Source organism: Procambarus clarkii, chromosome 47 (assembly GCF_040958095.1).
Source record: "Procambarus clarkii isolate CNS0578487 chromosome 47, FALCON_Pclarkii_2.0, whole genome shotgun sequence".
Classification (NCBI taxonomy): Eukaryota; Metazoa; Arthropoda; class Malacostraca; order Decapoda; family Cambaridae; genus Procambarus; species Procambarus clarkii.
The window spans coordinates 22,787,417-22,815,021 of NC_091196.1; the positions used below are offsets into that span (position 1 = coordinate 22,787,417).

The window sequence follows — 27,605 nt, forward strand, 5'->3', positions numbered from 1 at the left end:
TCCATTGCCATTGAGTAAAGAATTATATTCAACAAGATCCATTGCCATTGAGTAAAGATATATTCAACAAGATCCATTGCCATTGAGTAAAGAATTATATTCAACAAGATCCATTGCCATTGAGTAAAGAACTATATTCAACAAGATCCATTGCCATTGAGTAAAGAATTATATTCAACAAGATCCATTGCCATTGAGTAAAGAATTATATTCAACAAATCCTCGGGGGAAAAGTCCAGTAGCTTCTCCTTTAGACACATTTTTCACCAAAGTGTTGAATGACTCTTAACATGCTTAACAGTTCGACACAAGGTCAGACATCTTTCGCTTGGCATCAGTGTTGACCCCTTCCCTTCTCTGTGCCTCCCCTCCCACCCCTCCTGCTCTTCCTCCTTCCCCGGGGGTCCTTCTCTCTCTCTCTCTCTCTCTCTTTCTCTCTCTCTCTCTCTCTCTCTCTCTCTCTCTCTCTCTCTCTCTCTCTCTCTCTCTCTCTCTCTCTCTCTCTCTCTCTCTGAGTCCTCTACTCCCACTACTCCATGGATCCTTCCATCTACCTTGACCGGACAGCCTCCATCAGCACTCATCTTCACCCCCCATCCCATGATTCATACACCCCCACCCACTTCAATTTCAATATGCCCCCTTCCTCCAACGTTACTATCATGTGATCCCTCAACCCCTCTCGTTGGTTCAATCACTACCCCCCCCCTCTCTCTCGTTCCTCAAGCAGCAGTACACACATCTCCCCACAACCCCCAGCACCTCACTTGACCCGTCTCTCCCAATAGCCCTTTCTCAGCAACACCCCCACCCCACCCCCGTCCCTCCTCAAGAGATTCTTACCCGCCCCCTCCTCCTTCTGCTCCTCCTCCTCCTCCTCCTGCTCCTCCGCCTGCTGGCCAATACCCCTCACCTGTCCCCGGCAGTATATAAGACCTCCTACGAGGCCAGGATCGCAGTTGGTTTCTCTCCTTCAGTGTTATAACTCTCAACAGGTAAGTCGAAGGCCCCGGGGGGCTTGTCTTCGCCTTCTTGAAGACTGTGTTTCTGGACCTAAGTCCCGCTTGGTGAATGTCGGAGTCGTGTGTGTGTGGAGATGGTGACTGTAAGACAAGCGGAAGGTGCTGAAACTGAAGCTTCAATAATCTCAGTTAATCACCCCCCAACGTTTGTGCAAAATGCACAGTAATGTAATTATACATTTTAAAGATATCTTAAATGATTGTACATTTTAAGAGGTTATTGTACATTTTAAGTTTAACATGTAAATACTGATCCGCAAATCTTATTATAACAATAATGATCACCAACAACTCCTAATCAACACTTGTTGAATGGAAAGTTACCAAGCTGCAACTGTTACCAGCAACTAATACGTTAATCTAAAGTTCATTAAGACTTACACCCACATCACCATTGAAATTTATTACCCAGTTAATGAGGTCATGAGGTGAGGAAAGGATACATATGTATAAACTTAGAGGTGCGTACATACATACATACACAAATACACGGTGTATATACATACACTGTGAGTTTACTTTAAACTTGGACTAGCTTCAGGGATGAAGTGTAGTTGGTGGTTGGTCAGTACACTAGTGTCACGGCGTTAATAACTCTCCTGCAGTAGAGAGACCATAACCAAACCCCGAGGTGGACGCTGGCCTCACCGGGTGAGGGTGACAGGCTGACCTCACCAGGTGAGGGTGACAGGCTGGCCTCACCGGCTGAAGGTGACAAGCTAGCTTCACAGCAAAAGCAAATTTGAAAGAGACGTCTACTAGGAGTATGGTCGTTGTGCCTCTCGGATGATTACTTAGGCAAGCGTTGCAATCTCCGCGGTTTCTAACTCATTGTTCCTGCAACAAGCTTACTTGTTTTTTGTACACTTCAGAAAATCATTATTTATTTTGTTTAGCTCTTGTACACATCATCAAGACACCTCACACACCACAACACTCGGTGATCACGGCAGTAAGCGAAATTTAAACTAAACAATTAGATAAACCCGATTACGAACAGTTTAAAGCTAACGCGTGAGAACAATGCTTTTTTTTATTTAAAGATAAGTCAAGGTAAGTTTCACACATAATGCTGTACTTACATCCGAACCCACATAAGAAATGAGAAGGTAAGTGACGACGTATCGTTCCCATCCTGGGTCTTTATCAAGTCCAGGACGGACCGAAACGTCGTCTCTTTCATTTCATATGACGTGTTTGGGTTACTTGTTTCATGTTTTTCAGTTACTTGTTTACTTGATTTTATTGTAAACTTTGCTCTGCGTACTGCACTTACCTGCGTATTTTATGTAATGGATCACTACTTCACCAGACGTTGAAGTCACCAGTTTCTTCACGAACATCCGTTATCTTGAGATGATAACGAAGGTTATCATATTCCGTATTTCAAACTTTTATTTTTTTATTATCTTTATTTATTATCTTTAAACAAATATTCCGTTATTCCGTATTTCAAACTTTCACACACATCATGCCCCCGAAATTTAAATAAGTAGACTTTAGACTAAGCATCTCTGTATTCACGAGCGAGGTGAAGAGGCACATTAAGATACTTCTAAGATCACTTTATAGCCTTCCCTTGCTACAGTAGGCGAGCAGCAGCATTACTCCCCCTTCCCCCAGCCTCCCTTATCTCCCTCACATCTCTGATATAATCTTAGAAGTCTGAATTAGTCTTAGAAGTCTAGTTAGTTGTCTGGTCTCTAAGAACGTTAATCTTAGAGACCAGACAACCTCTGTGGCAGGCAAGGCATCGCAGGGTACTTCTTATTGCCCTGGAGAGGGAGAGGGAGAAGGAAAGGAGAGGGAGTAAAATAAAGACAAAATGGAAAGGAAGGGAAATGCAGGGTTAATGCAGGAGAATAATGAATGAGACATTAGTGAGGAGGAAAGAGAGTCTTATGTTGACCAAACCCCACACTAGAAAGTGAAGGGACGACGACGTTTCGGTCCGTCCTGGACCATTCTCAAGTCAATCTCGTCTGCAAGGGAGTCTTAAACCGTAAGACCCGCAGAACGGGAAACAGCTTTTTCTCTGTGGGAACGGTAATATTCCGGGTTGTTTGTGGCTATTGTTGTCTGATGATGTTGGAGGTCTACACGTCTCTCGTCTTCATTGTTGCTCTCTTAGTGTCTCTCTTCCTCATTATTTGGATGTCTCTCTCTATACTCAGTATTGACTCTGTATAGTCATATTCTCTTCCTTTCACGTGACCTCTTTATTTCTATATTTGAGTGTGTGACATCACCTCTCTCTCTCTCTCTCTCTCCTCACACACATGCACACACACGCACACATTTTTCACACACATTCACTACCAAAGAGCTAGAGCTCAATACCCGCAAGTACAACTAGTTAAGTACATGCACACACACGCACACACGCACGCACGCACGCACACACACACACACACACACACACACACACACACACACACACACACACACACATACACGCGCGCGCGCACACACATGCTAGTGGAGCTATAAAATAGGACTCAGTGCGGACGGCAGCTCCAGACGCAGGGTGAGAACTGGCTGCCCCAGACGGGGGAAATTCGCTGGTTCCGCCCGCGGGGGAGAGATGGCACGGCGAATCTTCGCAGCATCCGCGACCCAATACGGCGCGGGGGTCAGGGTCGCGGAGGCGCAGGACGGGGAGAAAGGACGGAGGGACGCGGGGAGAGAGGGAGAGGGAAGAGGGAGGGAGGCTGACTCAGCTGCTGCTGGGAAGACACCACGAAAGCGAAGGGCACTAAGCGCTGTGTGTGTGTGTGTGTGTGTGTGTGTGAGAGAGAGAGAGAGAGAGAGAGAGAGAGAGAGAGAGAGAGAGACAGAGAGAGAGAGAGAGAGAGAGAGAGAGAGAGAGAGAGAGAGAGAGAGAGAGAGAGAGAGAGAGAGAGAGAGAGAGAGAGAGAGAGAGAGAGAGAGAGAGAGAGAGAGAGAGAACACCGCCATCTTTTGTGTCCTGTGGATACAAGGCGACAACTGTGGATACATTGAGATACACATAGTAATGTCGACCCAGAATGAGTCCACCAAACTCAAATTCATGAACACTGAGAAATGTCGATAATAAATGGGAACATATAGACCCCGACGTATGTCAACACATCCCTTCTCTGTCTCTTTCTCGTGTCTTAAAGAAAGTCTCTTTCTCGTGTCAAATACACTCTTGCTTTCTTAAAGCAAGAGTGTATTTGTTCGTGTGTCTGCGTCTCTCTGTCTCTCTGTTTCTATCTGTCTCTAAAAGTAAGGATGTGTGTAAGGGGTGGGGGGAGAGGGGGTGTTGGAGAGAGGGCGGTTCGTACATTTCATTAACTGTTAGTTAACTGTTAACATGGTTGTAAAGAGCTGGCTCATAAAAAGCACATAATCCAGAGAGAACGAAAGGTGCTCTTGTGGATATTGAGTAATGGAAAGGGAAGACTGGAGAGGGAGTGGTGCATCGCGCCCCCTCCCCCACTCCCGCTGATCACGCGTTATAACCCACTACCCAGTGACATGGCAGAGTATCCAGCTGTCTAATTCACTAAAATCATCGGAGCCTCCAACAAGAGCTGTAAAAGTACGAGCCCGTTGTCCTACGGACTATACGCGCTTAAAGGAAGTAGCTCAGAGGTGCCTAACTGGTTCCCAACTGTTCTCAGTTGAACTAACTCTCGTATAGCAAACAAACAAATAAATGAAACACAGTCAAACAACTTTCTCAAGGGCATCTTCTATGGTTCATGATTCCTTGCCCACGGCTGCGTTATCCAAGGCTCGGCACCACCCTCGTGCCTTAGGTCAAGGTTTATAAGGAGAACCTTCAGGGGCGTGATGACACGAGAGAGGGGTTATGACACCTTACTAAACACTTAACACTAAACCTACGTCACGTTTAAGGCCAAGGCTAAGGCAACAATTCGGATATGTAAGCTGTGGTCATATATTATATCATCAACAACGACCCTACGTTTTTTCTTAAAGGTTAGGACGGTAATTTAGTTACTTTTAGGCTATGGTCAGATGAATGTTGTTTCATTTGACCATACGAGGCAGCTACTATTTATATCCTCCAGAACCAATTCACATATAATCAGTGAAATCAAAATAACGTGATATATCATACATATTAGTGTCTAACCTACACTTGAAACACTCCAGCGATACCAGTGCGTCATTATGTAACCTATTCAGATAACCAACTACCCTGTGGCAGACATCGTGAGTCGTGAGAAATAGGAGGATGAGATAATTCTCAAACACGCCACGGAGGATGAGGTAGTTCTCAAGTAAGTGTATGTAAAGCAGGTAATGAACCCATCATGGTAAGTGTCTTGAGAGGTTCCTTAAGACTAAAGCAAGAACGACACGTTTTAGTTGAGATTGACCTAACTTAAGATGGGCGCCCCGGGACCACACACCCTCCTTGCGAACGTCCGCACGTGCCCTCAACTCCCACCCTTCCCACCCTAAATGGGCGGGAAGGGTGTGAGGTGCGGGTGCTGTGGGCGTGATGGGACCCCAGGAAAGTGGGTGGGTCCCGGGGCCCCGCCCTCTGCCCCGCGTGACCACGCCCCCTAACCTGGTGTCTCTTGCAGAATGCGGCCGCTGTGCCTGACGCTCCTCCTGCTGCTGGCTGCTGCTGCCGGCGCTGACAAGCTATTCCCGGGGCCCCCAGCAGGAAGATCCTCTAACAACTTCCAGCAGGCCCTGGACGGCTACCTCCCTCCTTTCGGGGATGACGTCTGCACTCCAGTCTATGTCACCACCACCTACACCTCCACTGTGGTGTCCACCCGTGGCACCATAGCCACCTCCACCGTCACCAGGACGACTGGCTCTACCACCTTCACTACCTTGGTCGTCCCAACCACAATCACCAGGACTCAAACAGACGGTACACCGGTAATTAGGACTGAAACTATCAGAGATACCACGACAAGTCAGGTGGTGAGTACCTTGTCAACTACCGTCGCGGGATCAGGAGTCACCAGGACGACTACGCGCACCATCAGCGTCTCGGAGGATGTCACGGTCACCAGGACTTCCACGGTGCAAACATCTCTCACCACAAACATATTCGTCGTCAGAACAAACACAGAGACGTCTGTGCTGCCGACGACGGTCACCAGGACGAGCGACCAAGTGCTGACCAACACGGTGCCCATCAAACCTCCCCCAGTCGTCGTCACCAGGACCACCACCTCTGTTACTCAGTCGACAGTCCAGACACAAGGGCCGGCGACCACGGTGGCAAGAACTGACGTGAAGGTGACGACGGTGGGCACCGCCAGAACCTCCCAGCCTCCCCCTTCCCTGGTGACGGTGACCCGCACCACCAGCCAGGTCATCTTCACCACCATCACCACCACCAAGGTCACCGACAGTGTCACAGTGCAAGAGTTGGTCGTCACCAAGACTGTAGTAAACACTAAGTACCTCACTGAGACTCTGCTGGTGAGTGTCACCAAGGTCACCACACTGGAGGTAGGCAACACCATCACCAAGACTGTGGTTACCACGCAGGTCCGTCCCACCACAGTCGTCACCACGCTGACGCTGACGACGACGAAGGGAGGACTTGACCGCACTCTGACGTCCACTTCGCTGAGAAGCGTCGTGACGACGTCCACGGTACCCGGGCGGGTGGTGACGGAGAAGGTGGTGAGCACCAAGATAGTGGAGAGCCCGCGGTACATCACAATCACCGGCGTCAACACCATCTTCATCACCAAGACAGAGACGGAAACATGCTCCAGAACTGTCTACAACTACCAGGCTCCTGCAATTCCTTTCGGGTTCCCCTAACTCCGGGAGATCCTTTACCAAACTAACAAGAGACGCAAACTTACCCCAACAAAGAGACACAGGGAAAACACACATACACTCCAGTTTACACAATGAAAGCCGAGAGAGCCCGCCTGTCAGATTTCAACTTTTCCTGCAAATATATTTCACTAATTATATAAATGCACACCTACCCTTTGGTTCAGGGTATAATTATTAGTCTTTATTTATTTACAAACGTTTTCAGAATTCTCAACATTCAAGTCATTGCTTATAGATATTGTCATTAGTTTATCTTTGACGAAGAGGGCGCGTCTGTGGTGTTTTGTTGGTCACTGACCACAGACTACCACCTCGTAGGTAACACCAGAGAACAGCTTCCTACGATGGGTGAGACCCCCGATGTACCCCAGCACCCAAACTATGCAACACCAAGACCCAGATTGTGCTCCACCACTATCACCAACACCCATCCCAATCACTTGGGCTGGACGGTCTCGCTTCAAGGAGGTAACCGTTCAATCCCCGACCGTCCAAGTGGTTGGGCACCATTCCTTCCCTTCCCCCCGTCCCATCCCGAATCCTTATTCTGACCCCTTCCAATAGTATATAGTGCTACACAGTCGTGAATATAGTGATGTATAGTCGTAAGAGGCTTGGCCCTATCTCCTGATAGTTCCCTTCCCATATCACCCCCCCCCCCACCCAAACTGTGCTCCACCACTAAGAAACGTATACTTCCTCACACATGCTCGTCTGGGCTACTTGTTAGGTATTTTGAGCACTGAAACACAAATACATAGCAAAATTATTTATGGCATGAGTCTTAATACATCACTTGGATTTTATCGATATTATAACTAGATAAACAAATTTGTGTAAAATAAACCATGACCCGGAAGAGTAGTGCTTTCTTATCCGCTCAACACAAGAGTAACTATCCGTAAAACACAATTGTAGAATGTCTTTATCTGTACGGCACATGGTAAGTGTTGGGCAGTCGACCCCCCTGTAAGGGTTGAGTGATTAGTGTGATAACTGCTCTATATATGGCTCCTCATGCATAAAGATTATTTATTTAACTGTTGTTGCAGGACGATGCGCACTCTGCTGCTAGTGCTGGCGGTGGCTGGGCCCTGCCTCTCTGCCAAGCTCCCCACCATCCCTGGCATCCCTCCAGGCAGCGGTAGGCAGGTTTTCCCAGAGTCCTCCAACGACCTCTCCTTTGGAGGGCAGGACTTCCTGGGGTCCTACCTGCCACCCAAAAACCCCCCATGCGACCCAGTGACGGAGACGCAGGCGGAGACCACGACTGTCACCTCCTACAAGGACCAGCCAGGGTCTACCGTCATCACGGAGTTCGTGACGCAGACGGTGACCAGCACGAAGAGAGAAGTATCCACATCTTTCACCACTATCGTCACCGGTGGGGGTCGCCCCTCCACCACGTACACCACTCTCCTCTCAACTAAGTTCATCACCATCATTCAGACGGACGTCATCACCCGCCCAGGAGACGTTGCTACTGTCACCGACACAAGGACGCAGGTCAGCACAAACACCCAGGTCATCACACAGGTGTCCACCATCATCAACACCATAGGCAAGACCATCACCAGCACCCAGGTCACCACAGCAGTCCTGACCACCACCTACACCCAGACACGCACGCAGACAAGTACTCAGGTGGTGACCATCACCCAGCCGGGTGTGACCAGCACCCAGGTGAAGACCAATGTTCAAACTACTCTAGTGACCCGCACCTTGCCGGGCGAGACCCGGTACACCACGCTCACCCAGGTCTCCACCACCTACGTCACCAGCGTCATTACACTCCCGGCCGTCACCTCGACGGTGATGCCGACGCTAGTCAACACCATCAGGAGTACTGTGGTGAACACCGTTGGCAGTATAGTTGTCAGCACCAAAATCCAGACCCGTACCCAACTGGAGACCGACATAACCACACAAATCACCACCCAGCAGCTGCCTACCACCATCTACCAGACCAAGACAGTGTCTTCGGTCTTCACCACCACCAGCTACACCACAGACCTGGTGGTGTCGACGGTGGTGAAGGGCACCACCCTCACCACCACCGTAACAGGCGGCGGCTCAGACAAAACTGTTTACGTGACCAACACTGTCACTTCCACCGTGATTCAAGACGGCGGCGTCAGCACCACGCAGGTAGTGAGCATTGTCACCCGCACCGATGTGGTCACCAGCACCGTCACCAGCACGCGAATTGAGACGGGAACCAACACCATCTCCCTGCCCTGCACCTCCACGGCCCGATACAACTACGACAAGCCAAAGGTTGCCTTCAACTTCGCAGGTTAAGATCCACAGGAATGACTGGTCACCTGGTGGGACTGGCCAGTCACCTAGCGCGACTAGTTAGTCACCTAGAGGGACTAAGCTAGTCACCTACTAGGACTGGGTAGTCACCATCTAGCCCCACCATCGCCACTAACATATCCACACATTCCCCACTGATAAAATTGCACATACAACTCAAGCAAGAAATGACTGACATCAAATTGTTTTAAATAATAAATTACCACTGTAATAGTGCTGATGAAACAGCAATATATATATATATATATATATATATATATATATATATATATATATATATATATATATATATATATATATATATATATATATATATATATATATATAATATATATATATATATATATATATATATATATATATATATATATATATATATATATATATATATATATATATATAATATATATATATATATATATATATATATATATATATATATATATATATATATATATATATATATATATATATTACTCTAGTATAATATATTAAATTTAAGTAAGTGAATTTCCCCTTTACACATATTTACGGCAGGTTTCTAATTAATTTTCTAAAGAGGAATGTATACAGATATCCGTCCAAGCTAAAAGAATGTATTTCTTGATATTTATAACATGAGCAAAACAGTTTTAAAAAACACGTTCTAAACATACCTTTGAGGTTTTCCATTCCCTTGGTGACCACAGACCAGCAGTTCTGGCCCACGAGACTCCTGCGGGCAACCAGACGAGGGTGATGCTAAACTTCCAAAGTACCTGACCTCGGCATGACACTGCGTCCGCTGATTTAGCTATTTAAGTTAAATCAGCATATCATGTTCTTGATAAACGATACATGCTGACAAGCTTGAAAAATAAGCTCAGGTACTCAGGAGTCAAATTATTTCCAGCTTATAAAAAGACTTATAGAAGACCTATATAATAATTATACATCTGTTTTAATATCTGGCCCTGTCTCACTGTCTCTGCCTTCTGTCTGTACCTCTCTCTCTCTGTATGTCTGTTTCTCGCTGTGTCTCAGTATGCATGTGTTTATCACAGTGTCTTTCTGTTATTTTTTTTTGTCTGTGTGCCTCTGTGTTTCTCTTTCTATATGGGTCTGTGACACATTTTTCTTTGTATGTCTCTCTCTCTCTGTATGTCTGTATCCGTGTTTCTGTCTCTGTGTCTCTCTTTCTTGCTGTGTCTTTCTTTGTCCCTGTGTATGTCTGTCGGTCTTTCTGCCTGTCTGTTTTGTTTTCGTCTATCTGTCTCTCCATGTTGCTCTGCCTGTCAGTCTCTCTGGCTCTGTCTCTCCTGGTAAACATGCCTTAAGCCTTAACTAAATATGAACCATCTTCATTCCTTCTTAGATAAAAAAATTAATACAATAAAAAGTTTACTCAGGTAAAAGTACATACATACAAGATGAGTTACAAACAGAATGTTGGATGTCTAAATAGAGCTAGTACATGCTAGCTCTAATACGCACAATACGATCTAATACGCACAATACGCTCTAATACGCACTAGTGGCCTAAAGCTACTAACACCCCACAGCGTTTCGGGCAAGGACAGACCTTCAAAGGACCATAAACAACTTACTACACACGGCAACTTTCATGTAAGTTTGCCAAGGAAAATAAACCGAGGAAGCAAGATCCCGCAAAAATAGAAAATAAAAACAAGGACCTCGTCAACACAGCGAAACAAGAGTTAATTTCGTTCATTTATTATGCACCCCATACCCATCTTGTGGGCGGTAGTGGAAAGGGTTACAGAGGCACATAATGTGCTCAGGGAGTGAACCCCACAATTCAACACGAGACTCTTGAGTTGGACATTCAATTCTAACTCACTAGTTCTCCCTAGAGGATTGATATTTTTCTCCTCATTTGTACTACATTGTGATGTATAGCAGGTGTGTGTGCGCGCGCGCGCGTGTGTGTGTGTGTGTGTGTGGTGTATACACTGCGAAAAAATGCACAGAAACGAATCGCTGTCGTAAGCATACTCAACTGCCAGGGGTATGCAACTATGCATCATGAGAGAGATGAGAACGCTATATGTAAGAGACCTAGATACAAATGTAACAAAAAACTAGATAATGATGCCCAGGTAAATAGTTTTTGTTTTATATTACCTGTTTTATGGTTTGCTGCACAGCCGTGTTCTCTTGACACTTTACTTTGATAATTACTTTATATGAATTGTAACTTATGGATAGATATTAAATCTATTAATACGTTACAAGTTCTAGAGTTTGGCTTTGGCCCAAGATGTGCAAATCTACCCATCGAAACAACGTTGATTCAGATTATTCACATAAGGACAACTCTATTCACATAAGGACAACTCCAAAAGTTTTTACTACTTTAATTAAATAAAGAAAAAAACATTAACTATACAAGAATGCAATACAAAATTATTTATTGAGACTTACTGATGCAATTGGTTCATCAGCCATGCAGTTGTGATAAACAAAATGAAATATAATAACGTGAGAAGGACATTTTACTCCCCAACGAGGCAACTGGGGGTCAGATATAAATAATAATTCCATCACGGAACAAAATACATATATATTTTACTGTAACTCAGGAAATAAAAGTACTATTAGGCTCCCCTCGCCTGCAACAAATTAATTATTAGTCTATAACAAAACAATGTCACCGAAATTATCATAAAAGGAAAATAAAAATAAAATGCTGGTAATAAACACACACAAATATATATTATATATAATATATACGAGAGAATGTCTGTCTGTGTGTTCAAAATAGGTGACAGATGTTTGAGGATAGCCTCACGAAAGTTTGCAGAGTCTGGGCTGGTCTGGGCTACGGGGTGGTCATAGGGTGCCTGCTTGATGGGGTTCTGGGAGTTCCTCTACTCCCCAAGCCCGGCCCGAGGCCTGCTTGACTTGTGAGAGTTTGGTCCACCAGGCTGTTGCTTGGAGCGGCCCGCAAGCCCACATATCTACCACAGCCCGGTTGGTCCGGCACTTCCTAAAGAAAACTATCTAATTTTCTCTTGAAGATGTCCACGGTTGTTCCTGCAATATTTCTTATACTCGCTGGGGGGGGGGGGGGGGGAGTTGAAAACCGTGGACCTCTGATGTTTATGAGGTGGTCGTTTATCGAGTCCCATGGCCCACTACTTTCCGGGAAATGGTTACCTTGAGATCTTCTTGAGATGATTTCGGGGCTTTTTAGTGTCCCCGCGGCCCGGTCTTCGACCAGGCCTCCACCCCCAGGAAGCAGCCCGTAACAGCTGACTAACACCCAGGTACCTATTTTACTGCTAGGTAACAGGGGCATAGGGTGAAAGAAACTCTGCCCATTGTTTCTCGCCGGCGCCCGGGATCACAGGATCTCAAGTCTAACGTGCTGTCCGCTCGGCCGACCGGCTCCCCTCCCTGGTAATTCCATCAATTTCCAAGCTCGTTTAATAACAAAAATTACGTCCTCACTAAGATTCATCTAACATATTATATATGATTGGATGGAAGGTGATGAAGGTAGTGCTAGGAAGATAAAGAGAGAGAGAGAGAGGGGGGGGGTGGATAGGGAAAGATATCAGAAAGGGGGGTGGGGGGAAGTAGGAAAGAAAGAAAAGAGACCCGGGCGAAGCTGGTAACCTCTCCCAGAATAATATAAATGGGTGCCTCCTGGCCACCTAACACCGCTCCTGTGCCAGGTAAGTCCACTACGGGCTCACCATAGCCCGTGCTACTTGGAACTTTTTGTTCCTAGTAGCTGAATCTATAACAACAAATCCTGGCCACCAAAGTCAACTCAAATCGCCACACAAACATTACTCTGCCTCTCTTGGGTTATAAACACAGCATGTGGCCACTCTCCACGTGGCGCCATGAACATTACCACCACGCGGCCTTCTATTCTCCAATAAAACTTTCACGATAAATAAACTTAAAAAGGTAACCTCTTTATTGTCAACTTAAAATCTGCATGAGTTTAGCCATCTCTTAAACGCAGTTGGGTCGCAAGCCGATAGGTCCCGGGTTCAATTCCTAGGGAAGGGCAGAAGCGTTTGGCCAATGTTTTCTTTCACCTGATGCCGTTGTTCATCTAGCAGTAAATATGTATCTGAGAGTGTTGACCAGACCACACACTAGGTGAAGGGACGACTACATTGTCGTCCCTTCACCTTCTAGTATGTGGTCTGGTCAACATGTATCTGAGAGTTAGACAACTGTTGTGGATTGCATCCTGGGGAAGGTCAGCATTTTGGCCTAGAGGAACCTCGATAGGCCTAGGCTTCCTGTCCCCAACTGTGGGAAAATATTTCACTACTTAACCACTGAATGAATGTGAAATGATGGCAACTCACCCACACTAAGATAGTTAACGTTTCCTTAATAAGTATACCGTCTCACGGAGTATCCTCAAGTATCAGTATACCTCCTCAGTTTACATTAACGTAGCGCACTGCTCGCAATGTGCCATCCTCATCGTCTCCGTTGTTGCAGAGAATTGCAACGAGTTGCTTGCTAAAGACAAGCAACCCCAACACACAGAAATGAAATGAAGCTAACAACATTTCGGTCCATCCTGGACCCTGTCACGCCTTGGCAAGGTCCTTGATGGACCGAAACGTCGTCAGTTTCGTTTCCTGTCAAATGTGTGGGTTGGGTTATTGCTCCGTTGTTACTTCAGGGAGGATGACTTGGCCAATAATGTCGGGGAAACCCTTAAGATTTCCTTGGTGTTAGCGGTGCGGTTGTCTTCGTCGACTGTTGAGGCAGCTTCTGGGTTTGGATTGTATAACACTTTCATTTAATGAAGGTCAGTGTTGCTCATTTATGGAGCAGATCACCCGGTAGCATAATAGACGATGGGTTGTTTCAAGCGTAGGTTAGACACATGTATGGGTGTATTTTGTTAGGTATAAAGAGAAGCTGTCTCGCACAGGCCAATAGGTTTTCTTTATAATTGTTAGTAGAGGAAGAACTTAGTTCCTATGCTCTTCCAGTTTCAGTCTGGGGGAAATTTTTAATTTGGGTTTGTGACTTTAGAGTTTAGAGAATCTAATAATATTTTGCACCAGGTATTACTTTATCTCAACATATGCTGGAGATCAACAGCATCTCCTTATTTGCAAAAAATATGGTGATCAGGTCACCATATTCGAATGATACAGAATACATTCAATACTAATAAATAAAACCCGCAGTATTTTGGAAGTAGGTTTGAAATTTGGTTTAATGTTAGGCTTAAGCTTAAGCCAAACAGCGGGTTAATAAGGGTACCACAATAACTTATTGACCTATCAGGAAGTACACGTTCGCCCAGAGCGTATGTCAAGACGAAAGTTAACAGTGTATATACATTGAAAAGCAGGGCAAACCTCTTAATGATTATAATTCTTCTAAGAGGTTGAAAACCCGCCATTAGTAAAGACTAAGAGTACTACACAGACAAGGAAAATAAGTTAAGGCGTTTACAATGATACACTGTCAATTATAAAACTTTTTTTCTTCCAGTAAAACATCAACAGGAGAACGTATCTACTGATAAAATACACACAGCATAATATTCAGAGTCGGAGTGGCACTTTGCAATCTTTGTCTCTCAACAGTGTCCTCGAAGTTGGCAGAAACTTGCCGTAGTGAGAGCCTCACTGAGCCTCATTTTAAAATAAATAATCTGCTCGCTGCACAGAATGAAGAATCTGTATGGCTACCATCTCACATAAGAAAAATTCGCCATAATGACAGACTTTGCAGCTAAATTAGCATGTAACAGGATAAAGTTGAATTAGATCTATGTATCCCCATCTCTCTTAAGACTATATTATTCCAAACACAGATATAATAGGAGGGCAATTACTGACTCCCAAAGGCCTGAAAACACCAGTATAAAAAGCTATGATTTGTTTAGATCTGAAATTTATGTTTATGGGCAGCACAAAACGTCCACCAGACGTCTGTACGACATAGTGGTTGCCAGGATCAGGTTGGGTACAGTTACCCATGACAGGTGACTACAGGTGACGAATCTCCCTATTCTGAGCACTCCAGGTGTAAATTTTGTGAGCAATAACTGGGCCATAATCTCGCAAACTACATCACTGAATGACCACTTCTTGGACATTCAGTGGTTCAAGGAGACCACTGCAGACCTCCCGGTATGACGTAACTGGTGCTTTGCAATTCGACAAACCACCGGCTTCCTGTCCTCGTCGAGGCCACTAGAGTTAGTGGTCCTCATGTAAAATATCAGCTATTTCCCTGTATGACTAACCATCCTGTGTGGATGGTTAGAATTCTTAGAATTCCTGACGCACTCTGTACTCCCCATCATATAGTCTTGGGATGCTGCATAAATGCAAGTACACCAAAATATGTTAATACAGAAAAAATATTTATCATATAAATGGTTAAACCATAAACATTTTGACTATTCATGCTTGGAGGAAATCCTTTCCTACTCTTAATGCGTTATATCTAAACATTTTCACTTATTTAACTCCCAATTATGACGACTTAAATGTAGAACATTCTGATAGTTCTGCTTCTCCCGCAGCCTGGTCTGTGGCCAGCCTTCCCTGGTGATTGTTTGGTCTGTGGCCAGCCTTCCCTGGTGATTGTCTGGTCTGTGGCCAGCCTTCCCTGGTGATTGTTTGGTCTGTGGCCAGCCTTCCCTGGTGATTGTCTGGTCTGTGGCCAGCCTTCCCTGGTGATTGTTTGGTCTGTGGCCAGCCTTCCCTGGTGATTGTCTGGTCTGTGGCCAGCCTTCCCTGGTGATTATCTGGTCTGTGGCCAGCCTTCCCTGGTGATTGTCTGGTCTGTGACCAGCCTTCCCTGGTGATTGTCTGGTCTGTGGCCAGCCTTCCCTGGTGATTGTCTGGTCTGTGGCCAGCCTTCCCAGGTGATTGTCTGGTCTGTGGCCAGCCTTCCTAGGTGATTGTCTGGTCTGTGGCCAGCCTTCCCTGGTGATTGCCTGGTCTGTGGCCAGCCTTCCCTGGTGATTGCCTGGTCTGTGAGGCAGTTTGTCTTCGTAACCCGAAAGCCCCCTCCCCCCCTCACATAGCCATCACAGCCCGGCTGATCCAGTAATGTAAATATTGCAAGACCCATAACAGGAAGAAAGGGTCAGAGTGGTTCCCTGACTCACCCCTCGAGCCCATGTATGACGGTGAACACCATTTACCCAAAGCAGCTGATGCATAAATTTCCTAACGTCATCCGTGGATGTACAGAACTAAACAGAGTTTAATTCTGTACATCCTCATTGGTTTTATAATCATCAATCTTGCAACACCAACAGCTCTTGTGAGGATGAAAATGACTTCGGACTTAAAGAATCCTCAACTTGTTCACCACTCACCTACAGTCTAAGCCGACATGTTGCTTGAATAGCATACCACTACAAACTCTACAATAGAGTATACAGCACCATCTTGCTAGTACTGCTAGATTGCAAAAGTTGCATACCCTGCAACAGTTGGCTATGTGGTCCTAGCGCCCTCTGTAGAAGGTGAACGTACCTTCACAAGTGCCCCCCCCCTCACACAGTAGGAGGGGAGCATACCATGTCAGCGCCCTCAGTAAGAGGGGAGTGTATCTTCGCAAGTGCCCCAGCAAGAGGTGACCGTACTTTTGTAAGTGTCTAGCACGAGGGGCCATACCTTTGCAAGTGCCTCCTCCCCAAGCAGGAGGGGACCATGCCTTCACAAGCATCCCCGGGAGGAACGGACCATATGTACGTGTGTCCCCCCAAAAGAGTATTCTTTCATAAAGCCCCAATCAGGTATGGCGTGCCTCTTGCTGCGGGCCCCCAGCAGGAAAAGACTGTACCTTCGCAAGCCTCCCGAATAGGAGGGGAGTCCGTAAGGTTTGTACCCCGATCTGCTCTTCCTGCAGGCGAGACTGGTGGGATGCTGCTAGCGTCAACATCCCGTCTGCACTGTGGGTCGCTCGGCGTTCGGACCTCCCTGACCTTGAGACGAAAGTGAAAGGTGAGGTGGGCGGCGCCGACTGGAGGGGCGTGGGTGGAGGTCGGCGAGGGAGGGGCCAAGGGGTGCGGTTGGCTACTGGTGGAGAAGAGGGGGTAAATGACGTGATCATGGGCCATGTGGGAAACCTAGGTGAGATGGTCTATGTTGCACTAATTAGGGAGAGGGACCATTTCCCACTTTCTTTCTCCGCCAATTTATAGACAATTTTAATTTGACGCTTAATAACATTCACTAGTAGATTATTTTTCTACAATGTATATGACAACGTGCATGATACGCATTTATCTGCATAAAATTCAACGGTAAACACATTTGAAAAGTTATACTGGCAAAAGCACCGTAAAAAACGGGAAGCGCCAGTCGTCTCCCGTTTTCTCTCTCACCAAACTTCCCCTTTTAGAAGCGTGAAGGTCAGTAATTTTGTGGACAGACTTGCTTTGCCGGGGGGCGAAGAGACAGGGAAATGAGACGAAGGGAAGGCCAGACAAAGGAAGAGAATATAAAAAACTAGGAAAGACGTAGAGATAAATGAGGTTAGAGGAATAGTTGAGGAACTTTAAGTTAGGGTTAAATTAATTTAAGAATTTTACATTCATCCTTTTCTAATAACGGTGAAACTGATTGGAATTTGGTGAATTACTTTGTAGGCATACACACATTTGCAAATACACACCACTAAATCTCGCACGCACATACCAATTCACATAAACCATCTTCCCCTACCCGCGTTACACACACACACACACACACACACACACACACACACACACACACACACACACACACACACACACACACACACACACACACACACACACTTCAAGAAGATCTGCACAAGCTGCAGGAATGGTCCATTGGATGTTAGAGTTTAACCCGAGCAAATGTAATGTGATAAAGATAGGTGTAGGGAACAGGAGACCAGGTACGAGGTATCATTTGGGAGATGAAATACTTCAAGAGTTAAAGAGAAAGACCTGGGGGTTGATATCACGCCAGACCTGTTCCCTGAAGCCCATATCAAGAGGATAACATTAGCGGCATATGCCCGGTTGGCCAACATAAGAACGGCATTTAAATACTTGTGTCAGGAATCATTCAGAACTTTGTATATCACATATGTCAGACGAATCCTGGAGTATGCGGCTCCAGCATGGAGTCCATATCTAGTCAAGTATAAGACTAAACTGGAAAAGCTAAACTGGATAAGACTAAACTGGGGATGTGTGTGTGTGGGGAGAAAACAAAATAGTAGTTAGTAAGAGTTGATTGATTGATAGTTGAGAGGCGAGAAAAAAGAGCACAGTTCAACCCCCCCTAGCACAACTAGGTGAATACCACTAGGTGGATACACACACTCACACACACACTAGAAGACAGAAGGCCCCGAGAACGCAAGCCCACAATATAAATATTCATATGGCAATAAATGGGATGAAGAGACAAATGCACTATTTTCCATGTGAAGACGACTATATGGAGGTTCGCAAGAGGAAGCTAGAAGTACACACGAGTCAAAACAATGACAGAACGCGCGCACACACACATGCAGTGTGGGCGGTAAGCAAGTGCATCGTAAACCTCCACGTCTACACACAGCAGGTATGTAGGTAAACCCCCTTCACACAGCAGGTGTGTAGGTAAACCACCTTCACACAGCAGGTGTACGCCGCCTTCATTCACAGCTTCAACAAGAAGTAAGACCGAGCTCTAGAACGTCGGGAAGTGTAAATACACAAGGTACAAAAGCTGTGGGACGGGTTCCAGGAGCTAAATTTTGTCTCATGTTGGTATAATTCCGTGCACACAGGTCAACACCAGTTATAGAGCATACAACACTGGAATTAAATCTTTACATTGTAAAACACAAGAAGTTTGGTCATGTTTAGCTTCTTGCAACAAACCTGGTTACATAACAAACACAACTAGGCCTTGAAGATGGGTAAAGGGACCTCAATCTAATGTCCCTAAAAGAGAGGTTAGAAGGAGACATGATCACAATGTACACAATACTAAATAAGATAATATGGGCAGCGACAGTCTTTCCTACACGAGGGCTTACAAGACGAAAGCACAGAAGTGTAAGTTATAAAGAGCGCTAGGATAAGATGCTGTGCGTGCCAGGACAAACTACAGTATTATGAGCAAGTTGAGGAACTAGAACGTGGTAGGAACTTGTAGCACAGTTGGCTTTTTTCCCGACTCACAATCGGAGATTCTGGGTTCGACTATCAGGCGGGACAGAAGTGGTTGGGCACGTTTCCTGTCACGTAGGTACCCGGGAGTTAAATAACTGTTCAGGGGTTGCAGCCTAAGGAAGGGTAGGTAGTTCCACCCTGGGAAGACCGCCGTACAAACCTAAAGTATATGTGTACACAGGCTTCCTGTCACCGAGAAAACAAATTTATATTAATATACAAATATGGGCAGGGTTCGAGCCCTGCCGGTAGAAGGACGCATGGCCATCGATCCTTAACTGTCGGCCCTGTTAACACAACAACAATTGAGGGTCTCGTCGTGAACCATGTGTTGGATCGTCTTCCAGAGAAAACTGGTAAATGAAATTGCTTTAAAGTGAGATGTAGGAAGGGTGCGCATGTCTCAACCGACGTCCCTAATACTGTTTTCTGGCCGGCTCCTCCTCTTCCCCCACTCCTACCAACACATACCCCACTCCCATGATACTCCCCATCACCCGCTCACTATTGATGGGTCATTCTCATGGCCGCCTGGAAGGCTTAGCAGGCAATAGGAAGGACCCAGGAAATGCCACAATTCACCAACTCATCAACAAGATATAGATAGTGATGAAGTCAGTATGTGGTGCTTGTGTGAGTGTGTGGTGCTTGTGTGAGTGTGTGGTGCTTGTGTGTGTGTGTGGTGCTTGTGTGTGTGTGGTGCTTGTGTGAGTGTGTGGTGCTTGTGTGTGTGGTGCTTGTGTGAGTGTGTGGTGCTTTTGTGGGTGTGTAGTGCTTGTGTGTTTGGTGCTTATGTGAGTGTGTGGTGCTTGTGTGAGTGTGTGGTGCTTGTGTGAGTGTGTGGTGCTTGTGTGAGTGTGTGGTGCTTATGTGAGTGTGTGGTGCTTGTGTGAGTGTGTGGTGCTTGTGTGAGTGTGTGGTGCTTGTGTGGGTGTGTGGTGCTTGTGTGGGTGTGTGGTGCTTGTGTGAGTGTGTGGTGCTTGTGTGTGTGTGTGGTGCTTGTGTGTGTGAGGTGCTTGTGTGAGTGTGTGGTGCTTGTGTGAGTGTGTGGTGCTTGTGTGAGTGTGTGGTGCTTATGTGAGTGTGTGGTGCTTGTGTGAGTGTGTGGTGCTTGTGTGGGTGTGTGGTGCTTGTGTGGGTGTGTGGTGCTTGTGTGGGTGTGTGGTGCTTGTGTGAGTGTGTGGTGCTTGTGTGTGTGTGGTGCTTGTGTGAGTGTGTGGTGCTTGTGTGAGTGTGTGGTGCTTGTGTGAGTGTGTGGTGCTTATGTGAGTGTGTGGTGCTTGTGTGAGTGTGTGGTGCTTGTGTGGGTGTGTGGTGCTTGTGTGAGTGTGTGGTGCTTGTGTGGGTGTGTGGTGCTTGTGTGGGTGTGTGGTGCTTGTGTGGGTGTGTGGTGCTTGTGTGGGTGTGTGGTGCTTGTGTGAGTGTGTGGTGCTTGTGTGTGTGTGGTGCTTGTGTGAGTGTGTGGTGCTTGTGTGAGTGTGTGGTGCTTGTGTGAGTGTGTGGTGCTTATGTGAGTGTGTGGTGCTTGTGTGAGTGTGTGGTGCTTGTGTGGGTGTGTGGTGCTTGTGTGAGTGTGTGGTGCTTGTGTGGGTGTGTGGTGCTTGTGTGGGTGTGTGGTGCTTGTAAGGTATACCTTAAGTTAAGGCAACTTAAGGTATAAGTTGCTTGTGTGTTTTTCCATTTTATTTTATTCCCCAGACATGGCCATACCTTTACAATGCTAACCAGCAGATATCCACGTTCATCTGTCCTTCATGGACAGTGTTAGAGATCTGTTAAACATATAGTTTAGCGATACTGAGAACCCTACGACGGAAAGTGATTGTAGTGTTTTTACAGTGTGTGTGGTGCCTTCACCACACACTTCCTGAATGTGTGTGGTGAAGGCTCGAGACACCATCATATACTCACGGAGACTAATGTGATTGTTTAGTTACGGCTGTTGTGTAATGTGATCAAATTTGACAACATGATCAAGTTAGTGTGAAGGAATTTGGCTTGGCGAGGTCTTGTATCATTACAAAGGTATTCAAACATTAACAGATCATTAGATTCAAACTATGCTGTCCGCCTACGGTGGTACAAGGCCCGTACAGCGTAGCTTTGATGAGAATGTAAACTAATTATCAGGAGAAATGTTAAGCCAATATGACTGTATAGCGATTGGATGGGACATGAAGTCAAGGAGCTACGGGATGAAGATGACCAGGGATATGAAGACAAGAAGCTGGGGTATGAAGACAAGAAGTTGCGATATAAGGAAAAGAAGTTGCGATATGAGGACATGAAGCTGGGATATGAGGACAAGAAGCTGGAATATGAGGACAAGAAGCTGGAATATGAGGACAAGAAGCTGGAATATGAGGACAAGAAGCTGGAATATGAGGACAAGAAGCTGGAATATGAGGACAAGAAGCTGGAATATGAGGACAAGAAGCTGGAATATGAGGACAAGAAGCTGGAATATGAGGACAAGAAGCTGGAATATGAGAACAAGAAGCTGGAATATGAGGACAAGAAGCTGGAATATGAGGACAAGAAGCTGCGATAGGAGGACAAGAAGCTGGGATATGAGGACAAGAAACTGGGATATGAGGACAAGAAACTGGGATATGAGGACAAGAAACTGGGATATGAGGACAAGAAACTGGGATATGAGGACAAGAAACTGGGATATGAAGACAAGAAACTGGGATATGAAGACAAAAAGCTGGTATATGGGTATAAAGAGCTGGGATATGAGAACAATAAGATGGAATATGATGACAAGGAGCTTTACTTCTGAAACCAATAATTGTTTAGATAAATTCATTTCTGTAACGGTATAATTTTTGTTTCTCAATAAAAACACCTAATTTGGCAGTATATTGTTAAGTACGCTGGCCAAACTTGAATGCAAGAGTCTTGTACTGGATAAACTAGTAACTTTGACATTCATAATTACTTTTCTTAAACGAAGCTCGAAAAATATGTACATTTGCAAATTTTGTTCCCATGGAGCTGTTCCTGACTTGAATGACATTGAAAATAATGATGAAAAAGTAACAATTATCAATTTCCTTTAATATTCTCGGATAAAATTTGTCAGACCTAGCTATTTCATTTGCCTTTTTTGTGCAATAAGTACATAATCCCTTGTAAATACACAAGCAAAAAAATTATTTGTTAATTTTAATTTTCTATATTGTTCCTTCGATCTATAAACCCGAAACGCTATGCGTACTAGGTGGCTTTAGATGTTGTAAGTACTAGCTCTATCTATAAATTCAGCATTATGTTTGTAACTAATCCTCTATGTATGTACTGTTTATCTGAATAAACATTTGATTTGACTTGATTTTAAATGTGCACGTTTTCACTAATATTTTCTGCAGTATATGACAATTACGTTTTCTATGAATGTTTAACGGTGTAACTTAATATATTCTGTTGTAGGTTTGTTCCTTCTTATTTTCCTGCTGTTTACGGTCAGCGAAATGTTTGCATGTTAGAACAACTTGTTTTATATCATTATTCCACCACGGTGGTGGATGGTTGTGCTACCTTGGAAGCACAAACCGCAACTGTCTGTATTTTCCGCTTGTTACAACTTGTAATAAAGTTGTTACATCTTGGCTTAACGTGTTTATGACGTATTGGAACGTTGTTACAACTTGCTATATTGGTTGTTATAACTGGCTAGGAGGTGTTAAAACTTGTTCGAACGTTGTACCAACGTCGTAGTTTCGGTGTATGTTTGGCGGACTAGCTACAGTTGCTGGGACTTGCGCCCAGTGAATCCTCCCCAGCCAGGATACGAACCCAGGACAAAGGGCTCAGGAAACGCCAGGCGAGCGCCTGAACCGACTACACCACGGGGGCTGTTAGATTGAAGTGACTGCTAAGGAGGAACTGGGACTGTGACTGCTAAATTGGAAAAAATGCAATTCAAAATGCAGTTGTAAAAACGTTTTCGGAAAAAATGGGAAGACCTTTTAGAAGCCATCTGCTTCCTATCCCCGTCTTGGCCACTAAATAGATGGTGGTCCTCAGGTAAATTCAGGTGACTATTAACTTTATAAAATACGCAAATGCTGTAATATGATCCTTTGTATATCTTGCGAATAAGATGCTATTAGTTATTATTATTCTAAACATTATATTACTAAACTTCTTCCATGAACCATCTATGACATGTTTTCATAATTATTAAAATTTTATACGAAAACTGTTGCTGCATTTTGGTAAAAAAATAATAATATTGCAATGTTAAAATCTGGATTTTCGTGATTACAATATATTTTATGATTAGTCTCTACAGAATATAATTTGACGATGATCACTGGAAATTAACTCCTCATTCAATAGTGCATTATTTGTTTACTAGAACATGAAGCTTCTCGAGGTTTCTCTGCTATCTAGAAAAGGTCACTTTCAAACATATTGTGGCTTACAGAGTCTGGAGAATGATAAGTCCCATTTTGGTGTTGGCAAATTGAAATCCCCAATTATAACGACTTTAAATTCACCCGTTTCTATTGGCTTACATAATTTTGATTCTATCAATAATGAATAGTTGAGATGGTGGCTTGTACAATAAGATTACTTTAATGAGACGTGATTGTGGAATGTAGTGTGGTGTATTCTACAGCATTTACCGACCAATGTTTACCTATCAGTGTTTACTTGCTAGCGACTACGAGGGTGAGGCCTAGCTCTGACCTAACAGTGTGATGAGATGTTGTGCCTGGGTGTAGTGGAGCTCTGTAGTGTGACTACGTGTAGTGTGACGACCTGCAGTGTACCTGGGTGTAGTGTAACGTCGACTATCGTGTTCGGGTGAGGTGTACCCTGAATCAAATGACACGGTGAAGGGTGAGGGTACTGGGGGGTTGGCGGGGGGACCTGGCTGCAACACCTGTGCTCATGAAAGAGAAAGTTCAGCTCCATTCACTAGCCTGACTGAGACACGGGGGGACATAGGAGGGGGGGGGCTAAGAGGACAGAGGGGGCGGCAGGAAGTGGAAGGTTGAGAAGAGAAGGGGCATAATCAAATATGACCAATAATGCTCAATCGTAATCAGGAATAAGATACAAACCAGCTTCATGAGTGCACCAAGTTGTAAGCCGTCGAGGCATTACGGAGGTGTTGAACTGTTAGCGTGCCGCTAAGGGCCATGGCCATCATGCCCCGCCCCGGATACTAATGGGGTACTCGAGGTAGGGGTAACATGTTGGAGGAGAACCTGCCGGAGGGGTTCTTCCTCTGAAGGTCGACCAGAGAATGTAGAGGTGAGGCCGGTGGACTCGTCGTCATTGCATCGTTGTCAAACAGAATTGTTCCGGGGAAGTAGTTAGGTGGGAAGGATAGGCGAGCAGAGGATGAAGTCAACTTTGATGACTTGCAAATTGATACACATTAATATATTTCATACTCCGGCACCACAGAGGGCCAGCACCTGACCAACAGGACGAACACGCAGCTCTGACACTCAACTTCAACGTCAGCCACTCACTACACTCTTAAGTCAGCCACTCACTACATCACTACACCCTTAAGTCAGCCACTCACTACATCACTACACCCTTAAGTCAGCCACTCACTACACCCTTAAGTCAGCCACTCACTACACCCTTAAGTCAGCCACTCACTACACCCTTAAGTCAGCCACTCACTACACCCTTAAGTCAGCCACTCACTACACCCTTAAGTCAGCCACTCACTACACCCTTAAGTCAGCCACTCACTACATCACTACACCCTTAAGTCAGCCACTCACTACACCCTAAAGTCAGCCACTCACTACACCCTAAAGTCAGCCACTCACTACACCCTTAAGTCAGTCACTCACTACACCCTTAAGTCAGCCACTCACTACACCCTTAAGTCAGCCACTCACTACACACTTAAGTCAGCTACTCACTACACACTTAAGTCAGCCACTAACTACACCCTTAAGTCAGCTACTCACTACACACTTAAGTCAGTCACTCACTACACCCTTAAGTCAGTCACTCACTACACCCTTAAGTCAGCCACTCACTACACCCTTAAGTCAGTCACTCACTATACCCTTAATTCAGCCACTCACTACACCCTTAAGTCAGCCACTCGCTACACCCTTAAGTCAGCCACTCACTACACCCTTAAGTCAGTCACTCACTACACACTTAAGTCAGCCACTCGCTACACCCTTAAGTCAGTCACTCACTACACCCTTAAGTCAGCTACTCACTACACACTTAAGTCAGCCACTCACTACACCCTTAAGTCAGTCACTCACCAGACCCTTAAGTCAGCCACTCACTACACAGTTAAGTCAGTCACTCTTAAACTGGCATGTAGGATGGCTAATGAAGTTTATTTACTCGAGGCCGTAAACCACGTCCCCGTGTACCCATCGATCCCCACAGAAGTTTACCACCAGCTAGTATACAGCAAGGAGGCTGGTACGTGGTTATATAACAAGTGAAATGTGAAGAGAAACCTGAAGGCCAATGCTAATATTACATAATCCACAAGTCTTTCTTCCTAATGGGTGACTTAGTCACCACTGGAAGGTACTCCTAAACGCTGCAACTTATTCACATCAACAAATAAAAATCCTGTCGGTGGCTGCTAAGGTGAAGTTGAATGTGTACCTTAACGAGATCCTGGGAACGTCTCTGCGGCACCTGGTGGGTCAGGTGGTGCCTGGGCCAGCCCCTCGCACAGGTGAACCTTCGCTGTCCTACATATCCACCTGCTCCCTCCCACCTACTGACTCATACCTGCTGTCTCCCACCTGATGCCTTCCACCTGCTGCATCCCACCTACTCCATTCCACATGCTAATTGCACCTGCTCAGTTTGCACCTGCATTGCCCAATAGTTTGGGTGATGTAGGAGGGTTGTGGTTACGCCAAAACCACCCAAAACTTGACTTTTGTCAATTTTAAATGGGCAAAACACACACACACACACACACACACACACACACACACACACACACAAGCAATGTCGAAATCCTCGACCTCATAGATAGTATAACATAACGAGTCCTTAACACCAGAGGAGACAAACAAGTCAGAACTCGGACTAAATATATTCACATCACAATCCAAAACATTCCAATGAACAGGCACGCATGATCAAATTTATACCCATGACCAAGCGCTAGTATCGAAAGACAATATTATCTTCGCGTTTACAAGACGATAACATTGGAGGAAAGCAAAAAAACGCACGTCACACCACACAAGTTCCAGTATAATTATGTCTCTCGAATGTCATATATTCACTTTTCCGAGGCTAAGTGTCCTCATATAGCCATTCAGAGGTGGTTTCCCCCATCTATATAAATGCATATATGATGTTTATACAATTCCGTGTTGCTTGTGCATCTCATACTCTCCCCCCAACCCCCCATATCCACTCGTTCCACTCTCACTCCCCACTCGAAACACCCCCCCATCACCCCCTTCCCCCACCCATAACTGGGCGGAATGAGGATGCCATCGTTGGTCAGTGAAGGAGCAAGCTTACTGGGCGGCCTTGATCCAAACCTGTACCTGTAGGTGTGGCGCCCCCTCCCTTTCCCTCTTCTACACCCATCCCCTCTCTATCTCTATTCCTGCTTACCTCTCTATTTTATCTCACTCTCACAGGCGCGTACACAAATCCTAAAGGATTCTTTCATATTTTATCTTATTTTATTTTATCACTAATTTCGAAAGAAACTTTTCAATGAAATTCTGAAGAAAAAACTTAACCACAACGTTGTGGGTTGGTTATTAAGGCGGGCGAGGAGCTTGCTGGTAAGGTCATCACAGCTCCAAAGGATTAGCATCATCATCTTATCATTATAATGTTTATCATGATGATTATCATTATCTTAATGATCACCAGAGCTCCAAAGGTGACACTAACTACCGGATAACATAACAGACGTGAGATCACTGGGCTCTTTTAAAGCGTTGGTTAGATTATATATATATATATATATATATATATATATATATATATATATATATATATATATATATATATATATATATATATATATATATATATATATATACTGTATATATATATATATATATATATATATATATATATATATATATATATATATATATATATATATATATATATATATATATATATATATATATATATATATATAAAGGCGTCTTGTACATACCAGTTGCGTTTGCTCCTGGGAGTATGGGTTCGAGTCACTTCTGGGGTGTGAGTTTTCAGTTATATATATATATATATATATATATATATATATATATATATATATATATATATATATATATATATAT

At 44.8% G+C, this 27,605-nt stretch overlaps 2 protein-coding genes across 2 annotated transcripts in view; one reads left to right on the plus strand and one right to left on the minus strand.

Moving 5' to 3' along the window:
• GatB (glutamyl-tRNA(Gln) amidotransferase subunit B, mitochondrial) overlaps positions 1-27,605 on the minus strand; it is a 449,912-nt gene that overhangs the window by 119,853 nt on the left and 302,454 nt on the right. The gene's annotated exons all lie outside the window — the stretch shown is intronic.
• Positions 965-9,463, plus strand: LOC123762912 (uncharacterized). The gene is made up of 2 exons (XM_045749686.2): positions 965-995; positions 7,892-9,463. The coding sequence occupies exon 2, from the start codon at positions 7,896-7,898 to the stop codon at positions 9,138-9,140; it is 1,245 nt and encodes a 414-aa protein (XP_045605642.1). The 5' UTR covers positions 965-995; positions 7,892-7,895; the 3' UTR covers positions 9,141-9,463.

Bases quoted from the DNA above. Each gene is read 5' to 3' on its own strand.
- LOC123762912 (XM_045749686.2), top strand. From the start codon at position 7,896: ATGCGCACTCTGCTGCTAGTGCTGGCGGTGGCTGGGCCCTGCCTCTCT.